The following is a 21,177-nucleotide window of genomic DNA, read 5'->3' as shown; positions in this document are numbered from 1 at the left end:
GTTAAAGTAACCCTACCCAACCCTGCCTGCGAGGATGAAGTTGTAACACATTAGTGCACCAAAACGAGTCACGTGGCTAATACCGACAACGTAGCGCTTGTTCCTCAGGAGTTTAAGATGCGGCATTAAGGGTGGGGGGGACAAGTATGGTTCGGTAGTGGGTAGGGGGCTAAATGATTATGGAGTTTAGCCAGCTGTGAAATTGAGTTTATGCTTTTCAAGACGGCAAATTCAATTGGATAATGGGAATGAAGTTGTAGAGAATAATTAATAGTAATTGACTTCTTTCCATCACTATGCAAATTAAACACTGATAACGCCGCGGGAGCTTTTTAAGTGAAGTTTTTTTTAGGCGGATTACGGCCGCTGTTCCACGCCGATTGCTTTGTTGACGCGCTCATCGGAGCGGGAGGGGTGGCGAGGTTAGCGGCGAGCGCGGATTAAAGCAATTGGCTCGTCGCAAACAGTCAAGGCCCAAACTTTCTCCTAAAACCCGCAAAGCCCTTCCCCAAAAACTGAATTTGAGGAACATTTTCAATGATGGTAGCACGGCGGCACAGTGGTTAGCGCATGTGCGGCACAGTTCTAAGGTCCTGGGAACCTCCTGTGTGGGTTCAAATCCAGTTACCGGACTCCCTGTGCGGAGTTTGTATGTTCTCCCCGTGCTTGCGTGGGTTTCCTCCCACATTCCAAAGACATGCATTTCAGGTGGATTGGCCGGTCCAAATTGTCCCTAGGTGTGAATGAGCGAGTGAGTTGTCTGTCCCTGTGTGCCCTCCGATTAGCTGGCAACCAGTTCAGGGTGTCCCCTGCCCACTGCCCGATGATTGCTGGGATGGGCTCCAGCACCCCCGCGACCCTACTGAGATGAGATTTTCAATGGTAAATGCTGGATGGACTGAATTTATATGGAGGTAGACCAGTCACTGAGGACCTCCAGAGCGCTGTACAATACACTTTGCACCACAGGTGTCGAACAGGAGGCCCGCGGGCCTGATATGGCCCGCGAAGGGATTGAATCCGGCCCGCGAGACAACACTCAGAGAAGCGCAAGAGAAAAACCAACTGCAGGTTGAAATATGTCGACTTGATGTTGCCAAAGAAAGGTGCCTCGGACGAAGACATTGTACTTGTATTTCTCTCTCTCTCTCTCTCTCTCTCTCTCTCTCTCTCTCTCTCTCTCTCTCTCTCTCTCTCTCTCTCTCTCTCTCTCTCGCTTCCAAGAGAAAGCTCTTTTCCACCCCTTTTCTCCCACTCTTTCTCTGTTTCTTTCACTCTCTGTGTCTCTCTTTCTCTTTCTGTGTCTTTTAACCCCTTTTGCTCTAACTTCCTTTTTTTCCTTTTATCTCTTTTCTCTCTCTCTCTTCCTACCCTTCGCGCTTTCTTTTCTCTCCTGTCTTTCTACTTGTCTTTCGATTTCTTTCTTCCGCTCCCTTTCTTTTCCCCCCTCTCTCACGACTTTTTATCTCTTTTGTTTCTCACGCTCTTTCCCTCTCTCTCTCTTTCTTTGTCCTGCCCTCTCTCCTTTTCTCTCCCTCTTTCTCTTATTTCTTTATCTCTCTTTTTCTTTCTCTTCAATCTACTAGTCTGGCCCCCAACAGAATGTTTTTTCTTTCGTGTGGCCCGCGAGTTAAAATGAGTTTGACACCCCTGCTTTACACTTTACCCATTCACACACACACTCACACACCGCCTACCTCTTTGGTCCTAAGATGAAATTGCTATTAATTTAATTCCCATTTTAAATTGTAACTATTTATTCTGGACATGTTCTATCTCTGGCTTGGTTTAGGACAGGGGCAGGGAACCTATGGCTCGGGAGCCATATATGGCTCCGAAATAAAATGTAACTACCGTAAACTCCGGACTATAAGCCGCTACTTTTTTCACAAACCTTCAACCCTGCGCTTATTCAGTGATACGGCCAATTCATGTCATTTTTCTAACGGCAGCCAGCGGCGCTGGAGTACAAAAGGTACGATTTAGACCGGTGGAATATATGCGCTGAGGAAGACTGCAACTTCTTAGCTTGTGCACAAATTAAATTAGCGTAGAAATATCCTCACAATGCAAATTGCAAAAAAGAAAGGCACATGACGTAGCTTTCAAGCCAAAAGCAAACAAGCAGTCCAATAAAGAAGGAAACAGAGCTGCTGCACGTAAACTTTACTTTGCGAGCGTGTCGCTAGCGTGTTTTAGAATAAGGGTCAACGTCTGTATGTCAATTTCCCATACTGGGGAAGGCGACTTTGATGACGTCAGTTATAAGGAGGAAGATGAGGACGGTTTACTGTGGTTTCTACAAGTACGGTATATTTTTTTTAACAGACCTGTCTACTGTGATGCGAGAGTGTTACTAGTAGCGTTTTGCTTCCCTTCACAGGCACGGTTTGGGATGAAAGTTATAATATTATAATTAAAGCTTTGAAAACTCTCTCGGTGTACCGTCTTCTTTGTAAATATGTGTAACCGATGTATAATATGTATTTGCACATGTATATTTTTGTAATGTATTTATTTGAGACACTTATTCTGATATGTTTTGCGAATTAAAAAAAGAGAGGCGGAGCAAACGCGGGCTGACGGGAAGTGGGGTAAAGGTGAGTGAGACCTGTTGTCATGGCGGACAATAGTGGATATATATTTTTCCCACCCTTACCTTTGGAAATATAGACTTTTTTTCCTTGTATTAGTTTCAACGGGTACCCGGACTCTGCAGGTCTGCATCAAACGTTAAGTACCGGTATCATTTTCTGTTCATTTTGCCGGCTGTGGTTTTTGGATTGAGTACTTTGTATTCAGTTACAATCGCGGGACTCTAAGGGCTAATCTTATGATTGTGTTACATGTCTTAGTGTGGGCGCATGCGGCTTATATACAGGTGCGGCTTGTGTAAGTACAAATTCGGTTTTCCTCTTAAAAATGTGTTGGGTGCGGCTTATAATCAGGTGCGCTCTATAGCCCGGAATTTACGGTAATTTAATGCGCTTAGTGGCTTCTCAATCACGTGACACAACAAATCAATTAATAGTCAATTTAAATCGATTTTATCAGTTTGTTGTTGCAGCCCTAACCTAGATACTTGTTTCTTGTTTTGACAGACTCAGAAATTTATGGCGGGTTGGATTAAAGCGACATCTAGAGGTCAAATATTACCCAGTGTCCCTTCATAGACTGAGTATAAAGGTCTGAGGTCTCCGATGTAGATTAGGGTCCCCCAGTCCCTATTTGACTTCTTCAAAGTAATATTCTCTCAAGGTTTACGTTTACATTTATGCCAACGTCATAAAACTTTAAGACTTTCTTTATTGGTTCGGGACACGAACACTTTGCAGAGAGGTTCGAGAGAGTATTTCACAAAAGGTTCAGTCTCCAAGTGAGGGTTTTGCTTTCTTATGAGTTTTTAGTACAAGATTAGCTTCTCGACTTGGATTTTACGCAGTCGATTAAGATTTTAGTACTTCAATTAAAGGTTTATGCCTGCCGCCAAGGGTTTTGCTAACTATTTTTTTTTACTCCGTGAAGGTTTTAGTCGGTCCTTTTTTATTGGGTTTCGTGTTTTGATTAAAGGATTTAACGAAAACAAAACGCGCAGGTGTCGTTTTATAGTGTTAGTATCACTTCGCAATAGCGCTCAAAAGCTAAGTACGATTAGCATTAGCAACACATTGATGCTTTAATAGTTCAAATCGTGCTTCGTTGAACCCATTTTTTTGCTGTTTTTTTCTTAGTTTTACTCTGCGAATGTTTTGGGCTTTTTTTAATTTGGTTTCACGTTTTGATTAAGGATTTGACAAAACATAACGGAAAAGTGATTTTCCACTATTAACAATAGCAATCCAAATCCATGTAAAATTAGCATTAGCAACACATTGATGCTTTAATAGTTCAAATCATGCTTCGTTGAACCCAAATTTTTGCTGTTTTTTTCTTAGTTTTTATTCTGCGAAGGTTTTGGGCTTTTTTTGATTGGGTTTCATGTTTTGATTAAGGATTTGACAAAACAAAACGGAAAAGTGATTTTCCACTATTAACAATAGCAATCCGAATCAATGTAAGATTAGCATTAGCAACACATTGATGCTTTAATAGTTCAAATCATGCTTCGTTGAACCCAATTTTTTGCCGTTTTTTTTTTAGTTTTTACTCTGCGAAGGTTTTAGGCTTTTTTTGATTGGGTTTCATGTTTTGATTAAGGATTTAACAAAACATAACGGAAAAGTGATTTTCCACTATTAACAATATCAATCCAAATCAATGTAGGATTAGCATTAGCAACACATTGATGCTTTAATAGTTCAAATCATGCTTCGGTGAATCCAATTTTTTGCTGTTTTTTTCTTAGTCTTTACTGTGCGAAGGTTTTGGGCTTTTTTAAATTGGGTTTCATGTTTTGATTAAGGATTTAACAAAACAAAACGGAAAAGCGATTTTACATTGTTCATATCAATTCACAAAAGCAATCAAAATCAATGTAAGCTTAGCATTAGCAACACATTAGGGCTTTAACAGTCCAAATCATGCTCTGATTTTTGCTGTTTTTATTTCATTTTTTTCTCGACGAATGTTTTAGGTTTTCCTTTTATTGGTATTTGTGTTTTTATTAAGGGGTTTAACAAAACAATGGCTAGGTTCACAATGCAAAGAAATTAGTTTTTTTTTTGCACAGTATCCGATCTGTAAAGTCAGTCTGAACTCTCACAACAGGGCCAGGTCACTGATATGTGGTCCTAAATCTGATACATATCCGATATTTCGGATAGCGACTGCCATGTGAACAGTCGAGATGCGTTTATACGACCTGCACGTCATTGCTAGGCGCTAAACATCACTTATTCTGCCTTCAACCAGGCAGAGGAGAAATCAACAACCACGGTGGACGAAAGCATTAAATCACACATTCATGGAAGACGAACACTTGTTTAGTTTGAAACTCACGGGAGAGCCAATATCACATTGTGGATTCGCTCGAGTTTATTCTTAAAGCGATAGTATCCTCTTGTGGGAGTTAACCATATTTACATTCGAATCCCACCATACGGACAGCATTCAATAGGGGAAAGTGAGGTTTTGGATTCAATTCATATTTGGGGGCACTGTTAAAATCCATGAGTACTTCCGCAAACATTAGTGCACTGAGTGTGACGTCACAAGTCTTCTTGTGCGCATGTGTGAGAGTTGTGACGCGTACACACAGGAAGATGAAGTCTTTTATAAATCGCATTTAGATAGAAATGTGTAAGGTTTTCACAAAACAACGGATTTCGCAGAAAAATCGGAATAGAGCGTTCAGCTCTGCAGTGTGAACCTAGACAAAACACAGATAATGTCACTTCACAATAGCACTCAAAGGTAAAGTAAGATTACCATTAGCAACCAATTGTTGCTTTAACAATCCAAATCATGCTTCTATTAACTCATTTTTGGCCAACTGTTTTTTTTGTTGTTACTCTGCGAAGTGTTTTTGATTGTTTTTCAGGTTTAAGAGTTAAAAAAAAAGCTCATTTTACACTGTTAATTTTGCTTTACAATAGCACTAGAAGGGAAATTAAGCTTAGCATTAGCAACACATTGGTGCTTAAATAGTCCAGATTTTGCTTCATTTAACCGATTTTTTGCTGTTTTGATGGTTTTTACTCTGTAAAGGTTTTAGTCTCCCTTTTTAATTAGTTTTCATATTTTTAAAAAAAATGTAAACAGGACTTCCTAATATTCTGCAAAAAGAATTTCGTTTCATTTTTATTGTGTTTTGTGTTTTGATTAAAGCCTTAATGTGTACCGTATTTTCTGCACTATAAGGAGCACCGGGTTATAGGGCGCACCCCGAAAAAATAGTTTTTGGTCCTATTTTTGACATACATAAGACGCACCGGATTATAAGGCGCTACAATGGGAACGTGGACAAAACAGTCAGATAGTTCAGTCCAACTTATTACCCCCTTAACATTCCCAAAGCTTGCAAAGACGCAAATACGTGTCGAAAACACGTGCGGATGCGGTGTCCGTAAGATGTCATTCAAATGCATCGTTCCATCATTCGGAAGGTTAAAGTCTTGGGATTCAATAAATGATAACCATTCCTTCGTATCTATTTTCTTTTTCGCTCGCAACTTTACTGTGCATATGACAATAAACACTTGGAATTGAGTTGAATTTAAAAATAGACACTCCATTATCTGCACCGCTTATCACAGAAACATCGAGTTCAGTCTGAAACAAGATACAGGGATAATATAGAAAGCCGGAGTAGCTCACCGAAGTCGTTGTGTTCATAATAATGTGCAGCCGTGGTCCTCTTATATCCGTGAGGGTAGTAAATCCAGGAGAATACAATATTTACGAATACAGAATAGAAAAAAATGCTTTCTCTATGCCGTCAGCCACATGCTATACGCATACGTATTTTCGGCCAATTGCAGGCTTTGTTTCGCTGTTTAAGCCAATGGCAGCCTGTAAATTATAAAAAGGATCCGCCTCTTGACCTCCGAATAACTTTAGCCAATAGTGATCGTTTCAACTGATGATTGACACGTCTTTTTCGGCCAATTGCAGGCTTTGATTGCCGTTTGAGCCAATGGCAGTCTGTAAATGATAAAAAGGATCCGCCTCTTGACCTCCGAATAACTTTAGCCAATAGTGATCGTTTCAACTGATGATTGACACGTCTTTTTCGGCCAATTGCAGGCTTTGATTGCCGTTTGAGCCTGGTAAATAAATCCCAGCATCCACCGCGTACTACTTGGCGTTCGGGGGAAAATCTAGTCGGCGGCTGCAAGTTAGTTGGAAAACTTAATGTTGATCCATAAATAAGGCGCACTGTATTATAAGGCGCATGGTCAGCTTTTGAAAAAAATAAAGGCTTTTAGGTGCGCCTTATAGTGCGGAAAATACGGTAATATTTGACCACTAGATGTCACTGTATTGGCTGCGACTGAGGGCCAGTGCTACGGACCACAGCGTGGCGATTACCTAAAAGTAGATACCAATGTGTAAAAGAAATACAAATTTCTCGACCTATGATATTAAAAAAAAAAAAATAAAATAACATTGATGTGTTGTATTTTTGCCTAGTATTCAAATCAATATATTTTGTTTCAATGTTTGATTTTTTTTTGGTACCACTTGGAAGTAGTAAATGATACACACTGTCCCTTTAAGGGTTTAATAAAACAAAAAGGCACAAGTGTCATTTTAAGAAGTTAATATCGCTTCACAATAGCACTCACACCAAAGTAAGCTGTCACGGTTGCCATGGCACCCAATTGGCCCCGCCCGTGTGTCACGGTTGCCATAGCGCCCAATTGGCCCCGCTCGTGTGGCGCCAGCTGCAGCTTGTTGATAGATTGGCTCCCTGTCAGTATTCAAACTCTGTCCTGTCAGTCCGCTTTTGTCGGTCCGTCTGCGAATCTCCGTTTTTACACGGCAAGCCCTTTTTCGCCTATCCTGTGTTTTTTCTCCCGCTACGATGTGTTTGATCTCGACCACATCTGCTCTCCCGTCCTGAATTATAAACTGTTTTGATCTCGACCACGTCTGTTCTCCCGTCCGGAATAACGACCCATTTTCTGATATCGACCACGTTTTTGCTCTTCTATCCTGGCTACTGACCCGTTTTTTTCCCGTTCCCGACACCGCCATCGCTCGCCACGGAAGTCCCGCTTCCGCGTCTGAGCAACCTACCCCCCGCGACCAGCGATCTCTGGATCGTGTGTGCACTCCTTTCCCTTCTTCCCAATAAAACTGTGAGAAACGTTACGTGAGTGGGTCCTGTCTCCGTTCTGGTCCTGACATAAGCTTAGCATTAGTATAAATGTGATGCGTAGTTGAACCCAATTTTGGACTGTTTCTGTCTTTTTACTGGATTTAGTGTTTCGATTAAATATTTACCAAACAAAAAGGCACAGGTGTTGTTTAACACTGTTAATATTAATTTGCAATAGCAGTTTAAAGCAATTTAAGTTTAGCATCAGCAACATAATAGTGCTTTAATGGTCCGAATCATGCTAAGTTGAGCTAAATTTCTTTCTGTAAGTACGTAATCGAGACAATTAAATAAACACACATTATCACATCTAACTTTCCATTTGTCCAGGGAAAGAAATTTGATACTTGGGCTTTGAGCATTTGCAAAGAATTATAGGTTCTTTATTGTCATGATGTCATAAATCTAGAATAATTTGTTTTCCTCAGTTAAAATAAACACTAGTCAGCTGTTTTTTCTTTTAAATTTATAACCGAATAATTTTGATTCTAATTATAAATATTAACTTTGATATTATTGTCATTGGCATAAATCATTGTGTTACTTTTTACAAAATGGCAAAACGTCCTCACATTTATTTCAAAATAAAAGCATAGACGATCAAAGTTATCAAGACTATTTTGTTAATCATTGCTAGCTGTACATTAAAATGTAAACACAAAACGAGGTTTGAAGTTGAATTTGATTTTTTTCAATTAAAGTAAGTTTAAGCATTCCCAAGAATTCTCGGTTCTTTATTGTCATAATGTCATAAATCTAGATTTTTTTTCTCAGTTAAAATAAACACTAGTCAGCTGTTTCTTTTATATCTTTAACCAAATAATTTTAACTCTAATTATAAATATTAACTTTGATATTATTGTCATTGTCATAAATCATTGTGTTACTTTCCACAAAATGGCAAAACGTCCTCACATTTATTTCAAAATAAAAGCATAGACGATCAAAGTTATCAAGACTATTTTGTTAATCATTGCTAGCCGTACATTAAAATGTAAACACAAAACGAGGTTTGAAGTTGAATTTGATTTTCTTCAATTAAAGTAAGTTTAAGCATTCCCAAGAATTCTTGGTTCTTTATTGTCATAATGTCATAAATCTAGATTTTTTTTCTCAGTTAAAATAAACACTAGTCAGCTGTTTCTTTTATATCTATAACCAAATAATTTTAACTCTAATTATAAATATTAACTTTGATATTATTGTCATTGTCATAAATCATTGTGTTACTTTCCACAAAATGGCAAAACGTCCTCACATTTATTTCAAAATAAAAACATAGACGATCAAAGTTATCAAGACCATTTTGTTAATCACTGCCAGCTTTACATTTAAATGTAAACACAAAACATGATTTGAAGTTGAATTTGTTTTTCTTCAATTAAAGTTTGAGCATTAGCAAAGAATTATTGGTTCTTTATTATCATAATGTCATAAATGTTGATTTATTTATTTTTCTCAGTTTATTTTAACACTAGTCAGCTGTTTTTCTTTTATATCTATAACCAACTAATTTCAACCCTAATTCAAAATATTAACATCATTATTATTGTCAATGGCATAAATCATACACAAAATGGCCAAAAATCTTCACATTTATTTCCAATGAAAGCAAAAAGAATCAAAGTTATCAAGACTATTTTATATATTTTTATATATTTTAATGTGAAAACAAAACGTGATTTAAAAATGAATTTGTTTTTCTTCAGTTAAAACAAGTTTGAGCATTAGCTATGAAATATTGGTTCTTTATCGTCATAATGTCATAAATCTTGATTTCTTTGTATTTTTCAGTTAAAACAAATCGTAATCTGTCTGCTTAAAAACAACTAAAATTAACCTGACTCCCTTAGCTTAATAATTTGAACCTTATTGTAATTATTAACATTAATATTATTGTCATGGGCATAAAGTATGAATCACTGTTTTCGTTATTGATGTCATAAATCTTGATTTATGGTATTACTTAATTAAAACTGGTAAGGTCTATACAGGGGTACTGGGGAAAAAAAGCGAACTCCTTTTTGTATGTTATCCATATCACTGTTTTTCTAATGGTTAGGTTTCAGTGCTCTCACCACCGCAACCCGAGTTCGATTCCCCTTGCATTACACATTTTGCGATCATGGGCAGTGTTTTTCGACCAATCAATAATTCCACAGAAACGGTAATATACTGAAAACTTTTGTATAACAGACACCCAAATTTTGAATTATTTTGCAAGTAAAAGTAAATGTGCGTTATACATAAATAAATACAGTAATTATATGTTAAATACAAGTTTCAATAGAATTCATCCTCACAAGAAGCTTTGAGAAACAACTAAGGGTGGGCGGATTTATCAAAATATCGATCTTATTGATACTAAGCAAGTACTTTGATCGGATCGATACAGAGGCTTCGCTCGGCCACCGATTTTGTAGTTAGCTCTACGTTTATGCCTAGGTTGATGACTGACAGGCACAATTTTAGCATCTGGCCTGCAACAGCATCCTTCCTGTCAGGCAAAAGAGTGGGCCAATTCGCCACCTCAACCAGAAGCTAAAAATGACAGAGGCAAATAGGATGAGCTGAGCGTTGTGGAGAGAATCACAATTCTAGGTGTAATGTCTGGTAAAGTGGTTTGCTATTGTGGCAACACCACAAATTGACATAAACACATGGAAAAAAAAGGAGAAAATTGTATACAGTACTGGTTACTGTTCCTGAACAAAGACCTGTATATCCGTTGTCACTATGGCAACAGAGCTTATAAGAGACAATTGACACTTTATTTGCCTTGGTGACTTTACTTTGGAAAGTACTTTAGGTTTATTGTTGTCATTTTTATTCAGTATTTGTATTTTTGTTACATTGTTGATTTAACTCATAGCTTTTGTCCTAAAAGAGATGCAATAGAAATAGTTCTACTTTTTATTTAAATAATTTTACATTTGCAATTTTGGTTCTAACTACTTCATAAATCACGATGTGTGTCTGTGTTTCTATGTGGCTTATAGGCTCCCGAACCGATTTTTGTGAAAATTTAAACAGTTGTACCTTTGACCTCCGCAAGTGTCTTTGGCTAGGTTTCGTGTCAAGACACCCCAGATAAATACCAATCAAATGAAAAAACATTTGCTTCCGTGGAGTCTCTAACGACCTCTGCCGGCCAAATTTTGTACTGCGGCTACCGACCACTCCAAGCAGCCAAATCCAATCTTCTATCAGCCCGACAAGCCCTTTTGCTTATTTAATAAAAACAGAAAAAAATGTACAGACTGTGATGTGATTATCGATATTGAATCGTATCGAATCGGTATTAATCGATACACCCGGTATTTATTTGGATCGGATTGATACCAAAACTCTCAATATCGCCTACTCGTACAAACTACCCTTTGCCCTGATTAACTCAACGATTAACTCAAGGTTGGTAATCGGCAATCACTCACCAGAGAGACGATTGATAGCAGAGCCCAGTAACACCATGTGGTCGGCATCTTCGGGCCACCGATCTTCAGCCTGTCGGTCGTCCTCTCCAAAAAGAAATTCCCCGACTGACCCAACTTGGAATAAAAGTGCAGGGCCGGAGCGGGGGAGCAGTAGGGCGTCCTAGGGTAATGAAGCGGCTGAGGGTCTTTTTGGTCCGGGATAGAAAGGATGTTGCGCTGTTTTCACTTGAGAGTGTGGAGAGGATGCTTTATACTCACACACAAGGATGCGGGATGAGAGTTAGGAAGGGGGTCTAGATGATGATGCGGAGGGTGGGGGGATCTTCGGGGAACTTGGGATGTCGTCAGGCTGCCCTCCAGTGGAGATAAACAGAATTGCAACTGACACACAATTCCTGCCCCAATTCATATATCTCATAAAAAGTACATTGTGAATAATTTAATGCCTCCTGGTGGTTAAAAGAAAAACATTTTTTTAAATACCGGTTGTGAAATTAGCATTTGTTTTACATAACACGATCCTCAGCCGACAGAATCGTCCGCTGCTACGGGTACTCAGAGGACTCAAAAAGGCTGTGCAAATAAAAGAGAAGTAAAAGGGTGCATTTTGGTCACTTCGAGTCTCCGCAGTCTGTATTCTTCCTAATGCTTTGTAGCATTTGGTTGCACTAGACCAGAGGTCTCCAAACTACGGCCCGCGGGCCGAATGCGGCCCGCCTCCACATTTGGCCCGGCCCCTGAACAATACCAGAAAGCATTTTGATTTTTTTTTTCATGTATGTGTATTTGTATTTGATAATAAAGTTGGACGTTAGCAAAAAAATGTTCCTTAGTTAAAAACTATTTTCATTATTAACTATTAGTAACTATTTCATAGGCGCAACAAGGGTTGCTGACTAGTTAAAATGTTATATTTTGGGATTTTGTAAAGCAGAAAAAGTGAAGTACCAGTATATCTCCACTAGATGACATAGTCTCACAGGTCAGAGAAGGGTGTTTGGGGCAAGTCTCTCGGGACCTCACGTGATTTAATGAGACTTTTTTAATAAATCACTCTTAATGTCAACAAGTAAATGGTGTCGTGTGAGATTGACATTTACCATCTATTTTGCAGGTGAGATGTACAGTAATTTTTTACATTTAGGCACTCCTGCAATCATCACACTTTTTCTGTTACAAAATGACCCCGGCCCCTCATCAGAGAAGGGAACAGTTATGTGGCCCTCACAGGAAAAAAGTTTGGGGACTCCTGCACTAGACAATACTGCAACATCCAGCGGTCACATATCTAAACTGTCCCTTTAAAGCAGGGGTGTCAAACTCATTTTAACTCGGGGGCCACAAGGATAGAACAAACATTCTGTCGGGGGGCCGGAGTAGTAGATTAAAGAGAAAGAAAAAGAGAGATAAAGAAATAAGAGAAAGAGAGAAGGAAAAGGAGAGAGGGCGGGGCCAAGAAAGAGAGAGAAGGAGAGAGTGTGAGAAACAAAAGAGATAAAAAGAGAAGTCGTGAGAGAGGGGGAAAGAAAGAGAGCGGAAGAAAGAAATCCAAAGAGAAATAGAAAGACAGAAGGAGAGAAAAGAGAAAAGAAAGCGCGAAGGGTAGGAAGAGAGAAAGAAAAGAGAGAAAAGGATAAAAGGAAGTTAGAGCAAAAGAAGTTAAAAAGACACAGAGAGAGAAAGAGACAAAGAGCAACAAAGGAAGAGAAAAAGAGAGACACAGAGAGTGAAAGAGATAGAGACAGAGAGTGGGAGAAAAGGGGTGGAAAAGAGGGACAAAGAGAGAGAGAAAGAGAGAGAAAGAAAGAGAGAGAGAGAGAGAGAGAGTGTGAAAGAGACACAGACAGAGTGGGAGAAAACGGATAGAAAAGAAAGAGAGACAAAGAGAAACAAAGGAAGAGAAAAAGAGAGACACAGAGAGAGAGAGAGAGAGAGAGAGAGAGGGAGAGAGAGAGAAATAAATACAAGTACAGTCTCTTTGTGCGAGGCACCTTTCTTTGGCAACATTAAGTTGACATATTTCAACCTGCAGCTTGTTTTTCTCTTGCGCTTCTCTGAGAGTTGTCTCGCGGGCCGGATTCAATCCTTTAGCGGGCCTGATCTGGCCCGCGGGCCGCCTGTTTGACACCTGTGCTTTAAAGGAAGGAAGAAAAAAAAAGGAAAATGTGTAAAAAAAATTCAAAATATAGTAGAGGAAATCACAATAATATCAATATATACCGTATTTTCCCAAATATAAGGTGCACCTCGAAAAATTGTACATACAAGGCGCACTGGAATGGAAATCAAACTACAATACAAGCTAGGGATGAATAAAAAACAAATACAATAATTTAAATTAAAATAATCTACTTTGTAGAGCAAAAATTAATAGAACGATATCTGGTTTCACCACTACAATTAATTAACAACGTCTCAAATAACCGGACTTTAGTTGGACAATGGCCTCGAGCATTACCCTTATACAGTATTTGTAATTGTCAAGACCAGAACGGAGACAAGACCCACTTGCGTTACGTTTCTCTCGGTTTTATTGGGAAAGGGTTGCCCCCACGATCCAGTGATCGCTGGACGTGGGAAGCAGGTTGCTCTGAACGCGGAAGTGGGACTTCCGTGGCGAGCGATGGCGGTGTCGGGAACTGAAAAACGGGTCAGTAGCCGGGACAGGAGAGCAAAAAGGTGGTTGGGGTCGGAAGCAAGTCGTAGGGCAGGAAAGGAGAGTAGACGTGGTCGGGACAAAAAAAGGTCGAAAGACAGACAGGAGCAAAAACAGGTTGGAGTCAGGGTCGAAAAAAAAAGGCTTGGTTTGCAGACAGACTGACAACAAGGGAAGAATAAGAATGGGTATAAATAGGTGAAGCATATCGGTAATCATGACAGTAATATATAGTAATCAGACATATAATGTAAAAAGATGCAACCGACACGTCCATCCATCCATTATCCGCACCGCTTATCCTCAGTAGGGTCACGGGGGTGATGGAGCCCATCCCAGCTATCTTCTGGCAGTGGGCAGGGGACACCCTGAACTGGTTGCCAGCCAATCACAGGGCACACAGTGACTGACAACCAATCACTCGCTCTTTCACACCTAGGGACAATTTCGACAGGACAATTAACCTTACACGCATGTTTTTGGAATGTAGGAGGAAACCGGAGTGCCCAAGGGAAACCCACGCAAACACGGGGAGAACATGCAAACTCTGCACAGGAGATTTGACCCCATGACCTCAGAACTGTGCCGCACACGCGCTAACCAATCAACCGCCATGTTTTTTGTTTACAATGTACAAAATACTGTTCTATCCATGTATTTATTTTATGTAGTTAGCTCTAAGTTTATGCCTAGGTTGATGACTGACAGGCACTATTTTAGCACCTGTCCTGCAGCAGCATCCACCCTGTCAGGCAAAAGAGTGGACCAAATCTGTTCGCTACCTCAACCAGAAGCTAAAAATGACAGAGGCAAAAAGGATGAGCTGAGTGTTGTGGAGTTTTTTTCAACTACAGAGAAGCACGATTCCAGGTGTAATGTCTGGTAAAGTGGTTTGCTATTGTGGCAAGACCACAAATTGACATAAACACGTGAAAATAGGAGAAAATGTATACATGTTACTGTTCCTGAACAAAAACCTGTACATTCATTGTCACTATGGCAACAGAGCCTTTAAGAGACAATTGACACTTTATTTTCCTTACTGACTTAACTTCGGAAAGTACTTTAGGTTTCTTGCTGTCATTTTTATACAGTATTTAACTAATCACTCACTCATTATTATAATTAGCATTACGATTATTATAAAAACATACAAAAACAATCAAAAACGACTAAAAAGTCTAGAAAAAAACTACAAAATACAGAAAGAATTACAGATTGATAGAAAAATTGAATAAAAAATGAATAAAGAAAATAAAACAAATATACAAATAGTAACATGTATTCCCATTTTAGATATTTTCTTAGTAAGCCTATTGTTGATAAAACACTACTCATTGTTTTTTGTTTACAATGTACAAAATACTGTTCTTTCCATGTATTTATTATATGTAGTTAGCTCTACGTTTATGCCTAGGTTGATGACTGACAGGCACAATTTTAGCACCTGACCTGCAACAGCATCCTTCCTGTCAGGCAATACATGTTACTGTTCCTGAACAAAAACCTGTACATCCATTGTCACTATGGCAACAGAGCCTTTAAGAGACAATTGACACTTTATTAGCCTTACTGACTTTACTTTGGAAAGTACTTTAGGTTTCTTATTGTCATTTTTAGACAGTATTTAACTAATCACTCGCTCATTATTACAATTAACATTACGATTATTATAAAAACATACAAAAACAATCAAAAAAGACTAAAAAAGTCTCGAAAAAAACTACAAAATACAGAGAAAATTACAGATTGATAAATAAATCGAAAATATAATGAATTAAAAACACAATGTTACAAAATACTGTTCTTTCTATGTATTTATTATATGTAGTTAGCTCTAAGTTTATGCCTAGGTTGATGACTGACAGGCACAATTTTAGCACCTGACCTGCAACAGCACCCTTCCTGTCAGGCAAAAGAGTATACATGTTACTGTTCCTGAACAAAAACCTGTATATCCATTGTCACTATGGCAACAGCGCCTTTAAGAGACAATTAAATAAAGAAAAAATCGAATGAATAGAAAAAAAAAACGAATATACAAATAGCAACATGTATTACCCTTTTACATATTTTGATGATAAACACATTACTCATAGTTTTTTGGTTAGAATGCACAAAATACTGTTCCATCCATGTATTTATTCAATGCCAACGGTTCACTTACATGACCTTCTTTGTCTTTCTACAATGCCGCCCCTACAAGTAAATCAATAAAGTTATATCTGGCCTTCAATCTTAACACAAAAAACGACCCGTCACGAAAAAGCCAATTAACAACACACAACACAAGCAAAAAAATCTTTAACAAAACCCAACCGCCGAGTAGAATTCCCGATCATTTTCAACGGACGTTCGGAAAACAAGGATGCTCACGCGTTCAATTTGTTATTCTGGAAGCTAGCCAAAAGCTTTTAGATAAACAAACGGAATTGAAGAAGTGCAGTAAGCGCAAAGATAAGCGCAAAGGTCAAAATCAATCTGCTAAATGGCCACGCCGCGCACTCCAATGCGGCCCGATAGCATCTGGGCTACGCTAACGGGAGCCAGAAAACGTCACCTTGCAACTCAATCGAATGTTATTTAAGGACCAATTGCTTCCTTTCAATATGAGGGAACCACTGTATTGTTATTGGCTCTATGCAGAGGATAAAGACAGACCTGCGACATAGTGAAAATCATATCTCAGAATGGACGGTGAATTTTCAGATTACGATTTTTTTTTCATACAGACGCTGCCCAACTCACGACCATCCGACTAACGAAAAACGGTAGATACGAACATTTTTTCCAGATGTCAAAAATGATCAGGACATTGCCGTAAGTTAGATTTTGTATAGTGTGAACCTTACTGGACATTACTGTAGTACTTCTTTCCGCCGCTACCGACATGTGGTGCTGCTTTCTCTTTCTAATTCGTGTGTAAACATACTTTATACTATATCTCCAGCGCGCTAAGAACTTTGACGTTTTTATTCTTTAATATCTCGTGCATCCATTCAATATGGTTGGTGTTGTTGGAATTGTTACTTTATCAATACACACTTACATTAGTAATCTGACTCCAATTTCTGACCTTACCCAAACGCAACTCATCCAACAATATGCGCGCTCGTTCTGCAACAGAAAGGCATCAGGAAGCCGGCATTTCACACACGAGTGGATGTATTCCTAACACACAAATCTAATACAAGCAACTGGGTCTCAGGTCCCTCTCAACACAATCTTGTGCGTCTCTGTTCCCACCAGCAGGCGCACCTCATCCGAGTAGCCCAGCATTAATTTATACGATACAATATGCAAATAGTACAGCAAAAAAAAAAATCCTAGCATAATAATATTGGCTATGTGTATATTGCAGTTATCCTTAGCTCGCTCTGATTGGTCTTTCCTCCCCTGCAGGATCTCGTGATGGCCCCCTCCTAGTTGTGGTTTCCTGGCAGTTGTTTACCAACTGCCTCTGAGTCATCACCCTGTTTGTGGTAGTTACCGTCTGTTCTAGAACATTCCATTCTTGCACTTTTTCGCACCTCACATCCTGTTCCACCCGTCAAGCGCTCATGCAAATATCCTCATACTTTCATACAATAAGCAGCATCATCTAACACACAGGTGTCAAAGAGGCGGCCCGCGGGCCAGATCAGGCCCGTTAAGGGATTGAATCCGGCCCGCAAGACATCACTGAGAGAAGCACAAGAGAAAAACAAGCTGCAGGTTGAAATATGTCAACTTGATGTTGCCAAATCCAGGTGCCTCTCACAAAGACACTGTACTTGTATCTCTCTCTCCCTCTCTCTTCCCCCCCCCTTTTCTCCCACTCTCAGTCTCTGTCACTCTCCGTGTCTCTCTTTATCTCTTCCTTTGTTGCTCTTTGTCTCTTTCTCTTTCTGTGTCTTTTTAACTTCTTTTGCTCTTACTTCCTTTTTCCTTTTCTCTCTTTTCTTTTTCGATCTTCCTACCCTTTACGCTTTCTTTTCTCTTTTCTCTCCTTCTGTCTTTCTATTTCTCTTTGTATTTTTTTTCTTCCTCTCCCTTTCTTTTTCCCCTCTTTCACGACTTTTCATCTCTTTTGTTTCTCACGCTCTCTCCCCCTCTCTCTTTCTTTGTCCCACCCTCTCTCCTTTTCCCTCCCTCTTTCTCTTCTTTCTTTATCTGTCTTTTTCTGTCTCCTTAATCTACTAGTCCTGCCCCCGACAGAATGTTTGTTCTATGGTGTGGCCCCCGAGTTCAAATGACTTTGACACCCCTGATCTAACAAAACACTCTATGCTTATATTTTAATTTCCTTCAATGCTTGTATTTTGATTTTCCTTTAGTGTGAAGTATAAAGAAGAGGCGAGCTGTTTCTTTTGAAATAAAAGTGGATTAAGAAAGCTTGATGCGGTTGAGAAAATGGTTGGATCGCTATTTTTCGGTCTCTAACACAGAGGACCTCTTGAAGCTTATCTTCTAAAAGTAAATTAACTTTACTAAATGTATCTTTATAGAGCATATTATTTTACTAAATGTTTATTTTTCTGTACAAAACAATACAAGTTACTTATACAAGCCTTAAACATACAAAATATAGGACTGAAGCAACTTACGAACGAATTCAACTTACAAACAATCGTCCGGAAGATCTCGTTCTTAAGTAGGGCGGCGTCTGTAGTTGCATTTAAGACCACCATTTTTTAATTGAAAGTCGCCATTCAAAAATAAATCACACACCAAACCTGCTGTTGGTGCAAGTGTCCAGCAGGATGCGCTCATGCAATCGGGCCAGGGGGATTGCAGCTTCGACTGTCACAAAGGCAAAAACTCTGGCATGGAGGGGTTTGGCGAGGCTATGGAAGGCGACTTCCGAACAGCTTCGAGGAAATTCGGGTCCAACAACCAGCTTCTAAGGGTTGGGTTAGGAACATGGTGTGCCATTGACAGTGTATAGTGGAGATGGGGCACTGCCAACCGCGACCTGAGAAGTTGTGAAGCAGTGGGCTGGATACTTTGAAGACCTTCTCAATTCCACCAACACGTCTTTCCAGTGAGGAAGCAGAGCATGGGGGCTTTGAGGTTGTCTTTCATATCTCTGGGGTTGAAGTTACCAAGGTGGTTAAAAGGCTCCATGGTGGTAACGAAATGAAATGATCTACATTTCTATAGCGCTTTTCAGGTCAAGACTTCCCAAAGCGCTTTACAGTGTGCTTCACATTTCCCAATAGCGGCCGTGCAGCCACGTAAGGCGCTAACCTGCTTATTGGGGGCATTAGGGGTTCAGTGTCTTACCCAAGGACACTTCGACATGTAACACGGAGGAGCCGGGATTCGAACTGCGATCACTTGATCCCAAGACGAGCGCTCTACCTCCTGAGCTACTGCCGCCCCATTCAGGCGCTAACCTGCTTATTGGGGGTATTAGGGGTTCAGTGTCTTCCCCAAGGACACTTCGACATGTAACACGGAGGAGCCGGGTTTCGAACTGCGATCTCTTGATCCCAAGATGAGCGCTCTACCTCCTGAGCCACTGCCGCCCTATGAGGGCCTTGGGGTGGATGAGATCTGCCCAGAGTTCATTAAGGCTCTGGTGTTCTGGAGTGGCAGAATTGGGTGGTGGTTCCTTGTTCAAGGAGGAGAACTAGGACTGGAACTACAGGGGAATTACACTCCTCAGCCTCCCTGGTGGGGTTCAAATCCAGCTACCAGACTTCCTGTGCGGAGTTTGTATGTTCTCCCCGTGCTTGCGTGAGTTTCCTCCGGGCACTCCGGTTTCCTCCCACATTCCAAAGACATGCATTTCAGGTGGATTGGCCGGTCCAAATTGTCCCTAGGTGTGAATGAGAGAGCTACTGCCGCCCCATTCAGGTGCTAACCTGCTTATTGGGGGTATTAGGGGTTCAGTGTCTTACCCAAGGACACTTCGACATGTAACACGGAGGAGCCGGGTTTCGAACTGCGATCTCTTGATCCCAAGACGAGCGCTCTACCTCCTGAGCCACTGCCACCCTATGAGGGCCTTGGGGTGGATGAGATCTGCCCAGAGTTCATTAAGGCTCTGGTGTTCTGGAGTGGCAGAATTGGGTGGTGGTTCCTTGTTCAAGGAGAAGAACTAGCACTGGAACTACAGGGGAATTACACTCCTCAGCCTCCCTGGTGGGGTCTATTATGGGGTACTGGAGAGAAGGGTCCGTGAGGAAGTCAAATCAGAAGGGGCAATGTGGTTTTCGTTCAGAACGTGGAACAATGGACCAGCTCTACACCCTAGTAGGGTTCTTGCGGGTGTATGGGAGTTTGCCCATCCAGTCTACAGGTGTTTCGTGAACATGGAGAAGACATTTGACTGTGTTTCTCAGGGATCCCTGTAGAGTGTGCTTTGGGAGTATGGGGTATCGGACAGTTGTATCCGGTCTGTGAGGACGGGTGCCAGATTTTGGTTGACATTGCTGGCAGTGAGACAGATTTTTTTCCAGTGTGAGTTGAACTTAACCATCGATTCTGTTCCTAAATTTGATGTACAGCGGAGGAGCCTCACCTTAGAAGCAGCTGACATAATTGTCCGTCATCTTGCTGCTCTGGGTTGCCAAAAACCTCAAAACCCTGAGCAAAAAAAAAAAAAAAAGAGAAGTAAAATGGTGCGTTTTGGTCACTTCAAGTCTACGTAGTTTGAATTCTTCCTTGTGCTTTTTGGCACTTGTTTTTGGTTGCTCTACCAACACAGCAACATCCAGGGGGAAAACAATACACACTGTCCCTTTGAGGAAAAAAAGGGGGAAAATTTGAATGAAAATGTGTAATAAAACATGAATTTGAAGAAAATAATGCAAACTAAAAATGTAAAATATGGTAGATGTAAATGGTCTGCATTTATTAAGTCAATGAAGACCTCCCAAAGCACTTTACAATGTGCTTTCATCCTTACCCATTTACACACACACTCACACACCAATAGGGAGTCAGCCATGCAAGGTTACCTACCTGCTTATTGGGCATTTGGGATTCAGTGTCTTGCCCAAGGACACTTCGACATAAGACGGAGGATCTGGGAATCGGGGCAGCAGGGCGGCGCAGTGGTTAGCGCGTGTGCGGCACAGTTCTAAGGTCTCGGGAACCTCCTGTGTGGGTTCAAACCCAGCTACCGGACTTACTGTGCGGAGTTTGTATGTTCTCCCCGTGCTTGCGTGGGTTTCCTCCGGGCACTCCGGTTTCCTCCCACATTCCAAAGACATGCATTTCAGGTGGATTGGCCGGTTCAAATTGTCCCTAGGTGTGAACGAGCGAGTGAGTTGTCTGTCCCTATGTGCCCTGCGATTGGCTGGCAACCATTTCAGGGTGTCCCCTGCCCACTGCCC

General features: G+C 40.4%; 1 protein-coding gene across 1 annotated transcript in view; it reads right to left on the bottom strand.

Annotated features, from left to right (window-relative positions):
• LOC148372977 (neurexophilin-1) overlaps positions 1–11,412 on the bottom strand; it is a 73,577-nt gene extending 62,165 nt beyond the window's left edge. The window contains exon 1 of the mRNA XM_088328131.1: positions 11,197–11,412. Within this exon, the coding sequence (XP_088184257.1) occupies positions 11,197–11,244 (48 nt within the window). The 5' untranslated portion in view covers positions 11,245–11,412. The remainder of the gene's footprint in view (positions 1–11,196) is intronic.
• Between the last annotated feature and the right edge of the window lie 9,765 nt (positions 11,413–21,177).

This window comes from Urocampus carinirostris, chromosome 2, assembly GCF_059441175.1.
Source record: "Urocampus carinirostris isolate Australia breed hairy pipefish chromosome 2, RoL_Ucar_1.0, whole genome shotgun sequence".
In the NCBI taxonomy this organism is placed as follows: domain Eukaryota; kingdom Metazoa; phylum Chordata; class Actinopteri; order Syngnathiformes; family Syngnathidae; genus Urocampus; species Urocampus carinirostris.
This window is presented reverse-complemented; position numbering and strand designations above follow the sequence as displayed.